At 38.1% G+C, this 12,529-nt stretch overlaps 1 protein-coding gene across 6 annotated transcripts in view; it reads left to right on the top strand.

Annotated features, from left to right (window-relative positions):
- Window positions 1-11,141, top strand: part of LOC105045818 (E3 SUMO-protein ligase SIZ1) — a 28,252-nt gene extending 17,111 nt beyond the window's left edge. For 4 of the 6 annotated variants that reach the window (XM_073258490.1, XM_073258492.1, XM_029264794.2 and 1 more), the window contains 8 exons: window positions 1,867-1,942; window positions 4,754-4,827; window positions 4,998-5,105; window positions 7,075-7,236; window positions 8,245-8,349; window positions 8,432-8,512; window positions 8,592-9,789; window positions 10,287-11,141. In XM_073258490.1, coding sequence (XP_073114591.1) covers window positions 1,867-1,942; window positions 4,754-4,827; window positions 4,998-5,105; window positions 7,075-7,236; window positions 8,245-8,349; window positions 8,432-8,512; window positions 8,592-9,789; window positions 10,287-10,429 — 1,947 coding nt within the window. In that variant the 3' untranslated portion in view covers window positions 10,430-11,141. The remainder of the gene's footprint in view (window positions 1-1,866; window positions 1,943-4,753; window positions 4,828-4,997; window positions 5,106-7,074; window positions 7,237-8,244; window positions 8,350-8,431; window positions 8,513-8,591; window positions 9,790-10,286) is intronic. The other 2 variants (XR_832141.4, XM_010924232.4) reach the window with 2 other exon arrangements.
- The last annotated feature ends 1,388 nt before the right edge of the window (window positions 11,142-12,529 follow it).

The raw sequence follows: 12,529 nt of genomic DNA, 5'->3' as shown, positions 1-12,529 counted from the left end.
ATGCAAGATGTTTTTTACGTAATTTCATATTTGCATATTTTAGAATAAGAAAATACTTCGATTATAGAATCTCTGATCTGTTGCTTGTCAAATATTTCATGAGCTAATGTTGGAAAATGGAAACACAATCACATACTCTATATATTTTTTTCATACCAGTTCTGCTAATTAAGCTACTAGATCATGAATTCTTGATTATTCAATCACCTTTTTTTTTTTTTTCCCTCCAAGGCAATTTGATCTGTTCTTCTGCTTCTCTAAAACTTCTATTCTAAGATGGAATCAGGGTTCTAATAGATGAGTTGAAATGCCCTTTCTTTGTTTTCCTGCCAGTAGGTCACTGAACTTTCGCAGACTTATCCCTTTCAGAACTACAATTAATTTATTTTGTGATAGGCATAGATGATGAATTTTACCATTCTACGTTTTAATGTCTCATGAGTTTGTAACTTAATTTTTGTCCACTAAATTGTTAAGACAAACAAATGCCAGCAACTTTTCTCTTCAGCCCCTTTTTTAGGTTATATTTGTAATCTGCTACTTGCTTTGGAAGTTAAACCTGTAGGTTTTCTCATTGACCCAAGTTGCTTTTTCTTTTTCAATTTTGTGTAAATTCCAGAAGTTTCTAGTGCTCAACATCTATTTTGAACTGGTATACAATTTATAACAGGTACAAGATCTGGATGTCATATTTAAAGCATCTTCTGTTTCCTTGTCTCATGATAGTGATTTAAAAATAAAAATGAAATGTCTACTCTTAACTATGCTTATTAGACTGCATAACGCAATAATCTGTTTCCAAAAGAAGCTGTGCCTCCTATAAAAAAAAGGAATAAATCAAGATGTAACAAACTGAACATTTATCAGAACCTCCTCTATCTTTCTGCTATGGAGTAAAAACATCATGTTGTATGTTGATAGGGTCATTTCTTCTTTAGTAGCAGTCATTTTATAGCTCTTTTCTCTTTACTCTCACCTAGGTTGTTTTTTTCCTCCTTTTTTCAGGCCTTCTGCCTAAATCTTATCCTTCTAGTTACTAGATTGTTGCTGGCTATGTCTAACTATTTTCATTAAATACAGTTTTCTTAAATAAAAAGGGAATAAACCACGAAAAACCATGCCTCCCAAAGGAAAAAAGGGAATAAACCAAGATGTTTGTGATTAACAAACTGAACATTTATCAGAACCTCTTCCATCATTCTGCTATGGACGAAAATCATCATGTGCTGTATTGATGGGGCTGTATCCTTTGTAGTAGCACTTTTTTTTAGCTCTTTTCTCTTTACTCTCAGCTAGGTAGTTTCATTTTTCCCTTGTCTTTCAGGCCTTCTGCCTAAACTTATTGTTCTATTTAATAGATCATTTCTGGTTAGGGCTAATGAACATCATTAAATACATTCTTCTTATCAGTGCCTGTGTGAGAGTTCATTTTGACTGACATATCTGTAGTTTTGTCTCGTAGTTTTGCCTCATTCTTGCCTTTTTGCCAGATCTGACAACTAACTTGCATAGAAAGTGATTCTAGTCTTCATCATGTTTTCCATACCTATATATACAGAATGTGTTCATTAACTCCACCTTAGTTAAATGATTTTGTATATTTTCTCCCTTTAGGTATAGAGGTTTCTATCTTCAGTTGTCATGTGTTCCTACGAATTTCAACCCAAGTGATTTATAAGGGAATAACATGTTATGTAACTTATGTTACTTGCTCTCCCAAAATCCATTTGTGTTTCTAATTTTATTTATTGGTTGCACATTTGTTTTTTTTGTTTTTTTTGTTTTTTTGTTTTTTTGTTTTTTTAAAGACTAGTGTCCTCCGTTGAATGACTGTTTTTTTCCTTTGTATGGCACATTTTCCTGCAGATCTGGTGTATTCTTCTAAATGATAAAGTTCCTTTCAGGATGCAGTGGCCGCTATATGCAGATTTGCACGTTAATGGTATGGGAGGCATCTTCATGTCTTCGGTTCTGACTACTGACTTTGTTGAGTATGTTGTTTCATTTGGTTGGGAATTTTTTGATCCAGTATTACTTGCCAATGTTCTTAACTATTCTTGGTTTGCATCACTTTGAATTGGCTGACTGTTTGCCAAAAAAGAAAGGAAGACAGAATAAAAGAAGAAGAAAGAAAGAAAGAAAGAATTCAGCTGTCTGACTGTGTCTAGTTTGATCAAATTCTGCCTAGTAAAGTCAATTATGTATTAGTTGACTTGCATGATCATGTTGGAGCATGAGATGCGTATCTAACATGTGACTGTGCTTTATCTTGACATATTAAAACTAGAATGAAATCAGAGATATTGAATTGATACATTTCTTCGCGTCTATTTGTTTGATTAGATTTCCCATTTTAATGTATCTGGATTTTAGAAACCTGATGTGTACAACAATCGTATTCATGTGACAGGTGAAACCCATGCCCATGTGGCCTGGTATTGCCTATGGTTGAGATTCACTAAGAGGGTTCAGACTATAATTAAGTTTTGGGGGAGTGGGAGGCGAGAAAGGGAGAGAGGCACCTCTCTCATTCTCCCTTAGCTTAGATAGTTTCTAGCATTTGGGCCCATGTGCTCTTTATTATGATTTTCTACATGAGAGAGAGATCTGAAAATCAAATAAAGGGTCAGGCTTGAACGCAGACAAAAACTTTTTTTTATCTGCTTACTCCTATGAACTTTGGTTTCTGGGCTTCCATGAAAAGTACAAGATGAGATCTGAATTTGTTGAGCATGAACCTATCAATCAAGGTCAGGGAATTGGATAGAGAAGTTAGAAAAGAAGTGTGTAGCCTTTATCATTTTCTGCATACGTTTTTTCTTGCTTCAATTATTCCCTGATAATGCAATAATGAAGATAATCTTGAAAGAAAAGGGAATAGCAGATCAGATGGGGGAAGGAAACCAGTTTTGATGTTTGGCCACTGAACAATAATATGAACGCATAACAGAACTTATCAGTAATGTAAGTTGCAGTGGCTCACTAGGATCTTGAGCTTCTCCTGCTTCAGCTTCTATCTCATACAAGAGAATGTTCTTTGTATTTGTATGTGATTCCAGTATAAGATTTTAACAACAATGCCAAAAGAATTTTGTACACTTGATTGTCTTGTTGCTAAGAAGTTATTCTTGGCCGGATGGGATGCTTATGCATGGATTTGCCAGATCACTTGTTATTAGTTATTTCCAGCTCCCTTAAAAGTTGAGATACACTAGAAACATGCTCTGGATAGATGTCTAAAGAATATATAATCCTCGCTGGGGGAAATACACTGAAATATGCAACATTTTGATGCTTTTCTGTTGGTATTTTCTGTTGCAGTAGATAGATTGTTATGCTGTTGGCACTCGCAACTTATTCCTGCAATTCTCTATGGACATGTATGGATTGTGGAACTCTGATAAATGTTTGTAGTAAGAACACCATTGAGACATGAAGATGATAACACCTTGAGGAACTCTAGTGGCCACCATTGCTTAATTATGACTAATGAAAATTGGATGATCTCTAATGCATCTTCCTAATTGCAACAAAAGTTATGATTGATTTTTTCCGGTTCCTGTTCTATAATTCAAGTTACTAGTTCACTGTAGTTTAATTTATGAAAATGTGCTTGTAATTTTTGACTTGTTTTTAAAAGTGAACTTCTGGTATATTCTGCTGATTATTGTGATTGGTTTGATTTGCATTCTACTTGGCCTGAGATAGGAATACTTGACAAATGAGGATCCGTAATGTTGGCCCCAGATTGTTGGGAAAATGTTAGGTGATTATGATTATAATTTCTGATTATTATTGTACCAGGAAATAATTGGATGTTTGTGGGGTCAAATTTACTACTATTTGGAAACAGTGGAACATTTGTATGCTTTTATCTTAAGATAGAATACTAATTAAATTCTTTATTTATTAATTTATGTTGCTCCATGTTATGTCACTAGGGTGAACCTTGTGTTCCTCATGTGAGAAAAGGTTTTCTTTTTATTAATTTATGTTGCTCCTGGCTATTTATTTTTGCCTCTCCAGATTAGACTAGTGGTTTTTTAGTGGTTTTTTTTCTTTCATATGACATATGAATTCAACCCAAAAGTATTTCCAATCAATTCCATGTCATGACATCTGAAGTCAGCTGTTGCTAGTCACCATGTGTAAGAAGTGTGATGTTGCTAGGAAATTTTGCTGCCATTAGTGGTGGTGAGAATGGGAGGAAGAAAAAGGATGAAGCTTAGAAATAAACTCAGAAAAAGAGCAACTCAGAGACAGAGAAGCAAAGCTCAATTTAATTGAGATTCCTCAACAATGGAGTAGAGAATTTGTCATTGTACCACTGCCCTTATAAGTTCTCATTGCTCTTGGGATCAATTTAGCACTGGTTCTCGAACATGCAATTTCTCAAATATCTGGAAGGAAACTTTGTTGAAATGCACCAAGATGTTCCACCTAATTTAAATATCAAGTAGATCATCACTATGGGTTTCCTCAGATTGGTGATAAGATCGACCCATTGTGCTACGTGCAAGCCTCCACATTGGCTGCATTAGTTAATTGATTAAGCATCACTGGTACATGCTAATATGAGTCCTCAAATTCTTCTCTAATCTCTAGAGTTTGCTGAATGTGGCCGTTTCTTTGCTCATTGTCCCTGTTGAGGTAGCTTTAAACGATAAATGACAAGGGTTTGAGGTTGTTCCTTTTACATGCATATTGTGATTCAGTTGATATATTTAGATGTGTGCTATGCATATGTGTGCAGGTATTCAAGTGCGAACAACTAATAGGGCGGGCTCACAACAGTTAGGAATTAATGGGCGGGATGATGGTCCAGTTGTGAGTCCCTTGTTATTGTTGAATGGAAAGAATTTCTCCTTATACTCCTGTTTCTGCTTGTTTGCTGTTCACTTCATACCATCTCATACTCTTTTTTTAATGTTACTCCTTATACTCTGGTTAGTTTGAGTCTTAGAATGTATTTCTTGCTTCTCTGGTTTTCTTTTCAGATCACCACACTCTGCAGGGAAGGAACAAACAAAATTTGTTTATCAAGATGTGATGCTCGCATATTCTGTTTAGGCGTTAGAATTGCCAGACGACAGATGATTGAACAGGTAAATCAGTCATGTCATTTTGTATAAATGTAATCAGTTTGTAACCATGATAACATTTTAGGGCATTTCTCAAGTGGCCTATATTATGCTACTTGTATCTGCAAAATTTCTTGTATTGCTGGTTGACTAGAGTTTGTGCTTCTAGAAATTAATTTTGTAAAACTATTGGTCATTCAATAGTAGAAGTCTTGAAAGTTTAGCTAAATGTGCAATATTACAGCTAAATAGGTCACATAATTCAATGCTTGCATATTAGAAGCAGGCATTGGGAGTCATTGATGGAGAAGCATTAGGCAAGGTTTTGGATTATGTTTCTTCTGTGTTGCTAGGTTTTGAAAAGTCTCATGTGATTAGATGGGTTGCCAGTATTGTGTGGTCTACAAGTTTTTTATGTGATATGTGGATATAGTGTATTTACATATTGTTTGTCAACCACTTGCTTTTGAGTTACGACTAGATTAAGCAGATTTCTAGCCACTATAAGCTTTATGAAAAGCTGAACCTGCCTAAGACAATCTTTCTAGCCTCTTCCTTCTAATTCTCAGAGGCCATTTAATACTTAGCAATTTTATCATCTTGCCATAAGAACCCAATCTCAAGTTAATTACTTTTCAACAAACCCTATTTTGACATGATTCAATTAACCAATGGAACTCAAAATCTGTTATCTTCAACCCTAGAATGTAAAGAGGATTGGGAAAATGCAAATGCAAATTAATCCTGTAATTCAAGACAGATTAATGGAAAAATCAACTAACCAAGTTAATTTAACCCTAACCGAAGGACTCGTGATCATTAAACCTGACCTGAAAAGCCACACTCAAGAGCTTGAGGTGGCAAGGAAAGCTGAAAAAGCCTTGACATAGGAGTTCAAATGCACTCATTTATCACCCACGATGTTCATTTCAATCGAAATTACAAAAAAAAAAAAAAAAAGGGTGAAGTCCGCAATTGCGTTGCCAACTTCGCCCGATAAAAAGTAAAAAAAAAAAAAAACGAAATAGGGGCGAACTCTTATTTCGAATTGGAGGAGGATGGAGGCCCCCCTCCAGCCTCGGCCGCCCTTAGCTCCCTCGGCGCTGGCTTGCCGGCTCTTGGAGAGCTCGTGGTGGCATCGCCATCCATCCAGAGGCTTCCGGTGACCCGATAAGATCTCACCCTCTCTTCTTCCCTCCCTCTACCCTTACTGAGTTTGGCAAGAGCCGCCAGAGGCCCTCTCTTCTCCCCCTTTCTTTCTCTTCTTCTCTTTCTTCTCTCTCCCTTTGAGATGGCCGTTGTGCTGTTTTGCATGCCGGAACCAGACCGGTACTCGCTGGTACAGTTCGCACGGCCTGAACCATCCAGTTCGGGATGGTTTGGTGAACGATGTTTTCCACTTAATTTCACATTTGTCATAGAGGAAATTTTGCTTGGTAGGTTGAAATGTAGACCATATCAAAGCATCCATCAGATATACCCTGTGCAAGATTTGTTGTACCAATCTATATAGCCCTATTTCGGGCATACCGTACAGTACCAATAAGGCATTGGTAGATACTGAGGTTTGGTCCAGTGTACGAGTAGAATCAGTTCGAATCAAATCGAACTACCCTGTACCTCTTGGTCCCATGTCACACTGACCCATACTGCCTGTTTTTAAGCAGTATCGTGCTGCACATGAGGAATGCTATACCGGTATAGTGGGAAAACTGTACCATACTGACTGTATTGTGCCTTCTGGCAAGGTACTGATACTGTAGCTAGTACCAGTACAATGACACTTGATCATGTGTTTGGTGTAGAATTTATCCTATGCCACTCATGGAAATAGTTCCTGAATCAATGTTTATCATAATATAAAATACCATCATTTCTAATTTATATCTTATATGCTGCTTATTTATTTTTATATCATGTTCTCAGATGTTCTTAATCAGCAGTTCTGGTTTGTATTCACAATTTAGTTGTTAACCTTGTGTTTAACATTCAGGTTCTTAAGCTGGTGCCAAAGGAAGAAGATGGTGAACAATTTGGGGATGCACTTGCCCGTGTTTGCCGTTGCGTTGGTGGTGGAACTGTGACAGACAATGCAGATAGTGACAGTGATATTGAAGTGGTGGCAGATTCTGTCACTGTTAATCTCCGTTGCCCTGTAAGCATTTGCTAGTGTATTTATATGCAAATTCTTATGACGTATATTTCTCACTTTCTCAGTGTTGCTGCCCCTGGTACTCTGCTGTAGCTTGATCTGAATGGCTATCTCAATCCCAACTGTATAGAGGTAGCCTTCCAGATCAAAGGATGATCTGACGAAATCTTAGAACTGAGTTCACTAGTTTATGGCATAATACTAAGCCCTGCAAATTGGTGCCAAATTGATGCCAAGGCTACTCTAGGCAAGAGACATGCTGATGTCCTGATGGGCTGGTTGGCAGGGTGGCAAACCTCCCTTATTTCTATGCAATGAAAGGTCATGCATGGTTTTACTAATCAACTACTTGAAATATGGAGAGATCTTAGAGATTTGTGAGATTACAGCATCCAGTCAGCAAAGGTGAAAAGCAGGCCTATTCAGCTATAATATAACATGATCGGTATTGGAATCCCATGGCCTGTTCAGTAATGAGAATGTGAGTTTGGAGGCCAAAAAATTAGAAAAAATTGCAGCATGTGCAGTCTTGTATTTCATGGCACAGCCAGGATGGTGATACTGAAATGTTCTTTTCTTGCATTGTTAGTTATTGTTATTAATGTTTTGCTGGGAACTTGTAATAATGTAGAGCATTGTTTTCGTATCCAATTGTTATTATGAGTTTGTATCATCCCCATTTTGAGCATGCCTCTACTTCATCTCTATTTTGCAAATTTGAACCCTTATGGCTTCCTGTATCCATCTAAGACCACCTATTACACTTATTTGTCATTTAATTTTAAAGCAAGATATGGTAATGAACATATTAAGATTGTTCATTTGCATGCATCCAATTTTGTTCTTTGATGGTAATATTGCTTCCATAGTGAAATGTGAAATATGAAGCCAATTCTTTAACTCAAACTTCACCAGTAAAATGTTGTCAGTTCAATGATCTCAGCTGCAGGAAGCTCAACTAGTCTTTCATCCTCTTGTGGACAATATGCTTAGTGGTTTGTCCCTGTGCAGATGACTGGGTCTAGAATGAAGATTGCTGGTAGATTCAGACCTTGTGCTCACATGGGATGTTTTGATCTAGAAAGTTTTGTGGAGCTTAATCAACGTTCTCGGAAGGTGACAATTTCTTCATTAATATTTCATTGATCTGTTCCCTCCCTTGCTGCTAGTCTCATAATTTTTCTGGGTTTTTGTGCAGTGGCAATGTCCAATTTGCCTCAGGAATTCTTCTCTGGAAAACATCATAATTGATCCGTATTTCAACCGCATCACTTCTTTGGTAAGTTCACTTGGAACTTGGATCTACCCCAACTCGATCCATCAATATTCATCTATACGATTGCATTTTGATGATACAGATGCGAAATTGTGGAGAAGATGTAAATGAAATTGATGTGAAACCTGATGGTTCTTGGCGTGTCAAAAATGTAGGTGAACATCAGGATCTTGGAAAGTGGCATTTACCTGATGGTAGTCTTTATGTGGCAAACAATATGGAAGTTAAGCCTGACGTGGATATCATGAAGCAGATTAAACTGGAAGGTTTTTCTGAAGGGCATAATAGTCTAAAATTAGGAATCAAGAAAAATCGCAATGGAATATGGGAGGTTAGTAAGCCTGAAGATTTCGGGCATCCATCTTCTGAAAAACATATGCTGGAAAATTTTCAAAACCATTGCCAAGATGGCATCCCCATGAGCAGCAGTCCAACCGAAAGTTACCAAGATGGGGAAGATCCAAGTGTTAATCCAGAGGGTGGGGGGCGTTTTGATTTCTCTGTGAATAATGATCATGAAGTTGATTCTCTTTCTCTGGACATTGACCCAACTTTCAATATTGAGGATAAAATTCTTCCAGCACCAACGAAAGATGCAAACATTATTGTTCTCAGTGATTCTGATGAAGATAATGTTACTTTGATCTCTCCTAGAACTGCCTATGAAGCAGGTCCAGCTGATGATACTAGGATATCTTTTCCTGCGAGCCATCCTGGAGCTCCAGGACCAGACTCTGAAGAACTGGGTCTCAGGACCAGCGGTGCTTCATGCCTTGGTTTTTTTAACAATGATAATGATGATTTTGGATTGCCATTCTGGCCAATGCAGTCATGTCCACAGGCTGGTCCTGGCTTCCAACTATTTGGTACTGATTCCAATGTCTCAGATGCTTTAGTTGATGTGCAACAACATTCTCGTGGTTGCTCACCGCTTAATGAGTATGATTTGGTATCAGGTGGTGGTTTAGGGGAAATTTCACAAGCCCATGTCCTTTCAACCAGTCATTCTTATGCTGAAGTAAATGGGAGCCTGGTTGATAATCCTCTAGCAGTTGGTGACAATGATCCCTCTCTGCAAATTTATCTTCCAAGCCAGCCAACTGTTGTTGCAGAACATGCAGAGACAGGCAATCATGGAAGGATGGTTAATGGTGTCCATTCTGATGATTGGATATCTCTTACACTTGGTGATGCTAACGGAGGTAATGTGGACCCTCCTTCAACAAACAAGTTTTGCTCGACACAGCAGAAGAGTGGGATAGACTCATTAGCCAATGCTGGTTTGTACCATTTTCTTGAATTAACCTTTCCTCCATAGTAAGTTTTGGTGTTAAATACTAAAATTTGGATGTTAAATAATAAAATGGTACTAGTTTTCGTCCATCTTCTTGTTATCCTCCTTTTTGGTATAAATGCATTAGTTTTTCATTTTATCTAGAATATCTTGGTTGAAATATTTTTATGTTGCTGTCATTTTTTGCCTCTGTAGCTCTTTTATTTACTGAGTTTTTTTGTTGTACTGCATGGTTGCTTCCTAATCGTTTCATATGATTTGACCTGCTATCTGGCTATCCATTCTGCTGCCTCTGCTTTCACCTGCATCTAAAACTGTTTACTTCTTTCCATCCCCTATATTTCTCACTTGGATCTATTGCGGTCTCTCCTTCTCCCTTAGGTTATTAAACTTTAAAATATGACATGCTCTCTTGTTCAATTTAACTTTGGGCTTTGAGTGTTTGTATTATTGCATGCTTTGATTCTTATTTGTTGGTTGCAGCTTCAATGCTTCAAGGCATGGATGATGGCAGAGTCAACAAAGTCTCAAGTAGACAAAGGTCTAATGGTCCTTTCTCACCTCCTCGCCAACCGCGTTCAGTTCGTCCAAGGCTGTATCCATCAATAGATGCCGCCTCAGACTAGCTGTTGGACTCTGATTTTGGGGTCGTGGCTCTTTTACGGACAAAAGAGAACTTCACCCACCTTGACATGCTGCTTGCAATGAGTCTGGTGATTGCTTCTTAACCCATTCTTGTGTAATTAAGAGGCAGAAAAGTGGCTACATCTTATCACCAGAGGAGTGGGTTAATTTGACGTGTACTTCAAGATTGCATTGGACATACTAGAAATGCATGTCTGATGGTGAGCTTAAGATTTAAGCTTGTTGGCACTGTTTTGTGCCTTTGTTTTGATGCTATCTCTAGTGATCCTTCCATTTCGGCCAGGTTGGTGTAAAAGTTTTATGTAATCTGCAGGCCTCAGCATGCTCCTCTGCATCAGTATGCAGAATAGAAGCTAAAGGTGACTACAAGTGGAGCCCTTGCTGAGGCATCAGCATTATCAGTGGGAAGGCCTGTCATATCTCTATTTGAATTCAGTCCCTGTAAATTCGTATGTATAAGAGTTCCATTAGTAATTGAAGAAAGTATGGCCTCCATTTAATAGCTAAACAGCTAATGATCAGATGAAGGCAGCATTAACCATTTTACCATGATCGGTATGTGACATGCACGAGTCGGTGAACACATCCAAGTAGTACACCGGAGCATGTCATGCCCGTGTAATTTAAGTGGTCTGTTACAGTTCTATCTTTGACGTAGCAAATCAATTGTGTCATGCTGATTTTTTGGCCTAATGTCTTGCTGATTAGAGATTCTGCTGCTGCATGTCAAGACAGCATGTGGACATGCTGGTTTTCTACCTTTCTTACTTGCTGTTGAAATAATTATGTTCTGTAGTCAACCAGAGTTCTCATTTTAATGGGTCTGAGATCTCCTAGGTTTCCTTTTTCTTTAGCGAAATTCTTTGTGCACCGCGTGTGGTGCAGAAAATCGCGCACCACGTGCAGTGATTTGCACGTGTGGGGCCGGTAAAATTTTTTTTTTTTTTTTTACCCCCTGACATCTGTGGGTCTGCATGTGAGCGAATCACCACCGCACGTGCGGTGTGCGGTGCGGTGCAGAAAGAATTGCTCTTTTCTTAATTCCAAACTATATGTTCACAGAAGCTTGAAAGCCCTGATATGTTGATCCCAGGATTTGAGACACCAAATTAGTGGTGATGGTGAAGATACTGAATCAGAACGTCAAACTCTTCTCTATGTGGCTGTGCAGGTGCAGTGGCAAATATCTCGACAAAAACGTTTGTGGAATTTAACATGTATTTTGGTTCAACATTGATGCGTATACTGTATCTTGTATGAACGGGGGCATCCGAGCTTCCCCTGGAACAGGGTGAATCTAACGTCTTTGGTGCAATTGCTATCTGAGCTGCTTGTTTGGTGCAATTACTGTTTGCACCGGAGAGAGTTAAGGCACTATTATAAGTGTATTAAAGTGCTGCACGGTCCATGGTCTCGTGTCTAATAGCAGTGAATAGCGGTGAAAATCTGGAATTGATGTGTTAAAAGAAGAGCTGTGCTTCGGTAGGTTGGAAAAGTCATTTGCAGTCAATCGTCTTCCAGCATTTACGTTGTTTCGTTACGTGGCACAATTCATATTTGCGGATACAAAGGGAGCAATAAGATTACAAAAACACAGTGAATTTTTGAGTTGCAAAAGTTTTTCTTTTTTCTTTTTTATAAAAAGGACATTGCTTATGCAGTTTCTGTCGGTTAATTCTCTAGGATCATTCATATCCTTAGCATCAGTCCCCTCAATCATATCGAAACATGGCCGTGAAGAAACATGTCAGTGAATTATGTGGATGTCATTAGATTCACGTTAGTTCTCTAGCATCATTCATATCCTTAGCATCAGTCCCCTCAATCATATCAAAACATGGCAGTGAATTATGTGGAAGTCATTAGATTCATGTTAGTTCCTCCTTTAATTGTGCCTTTGTTTTTCAAGTTCCAGTCTTGAGAGTTACGACCCTTCCAACGTATTAATTGGGAAGGTACTGTTGCTCCCGCTTATGTTTACGAGTCTTTGCTCAAAGCTGGTTCTGCTGTTTCATGCGAATAATTTTTGTGAAATCACAGAGCTGGTCATGGTAATGTTGTTTTTTTATTGGAGTTGAGAT

Source organism: Elaeis guineensis, chromosome 5 (assembly GCF_000442705.2).
Source record: "Elaeis guineensis isolate ETL-2024a chromosome 5, EG11, whole genome shotgun sequence".
Taxonomy (NCBI): domain Eukaryota; kingdom Viridiplantae; phylum Streptophyta; class Magnoliopsida; order Arecales; family Arecaceae; genus Elaeis; species Elaeis guineensis.
This window is presented reverse-complemented; position numbering and strand designations above follow the sequence as displayed.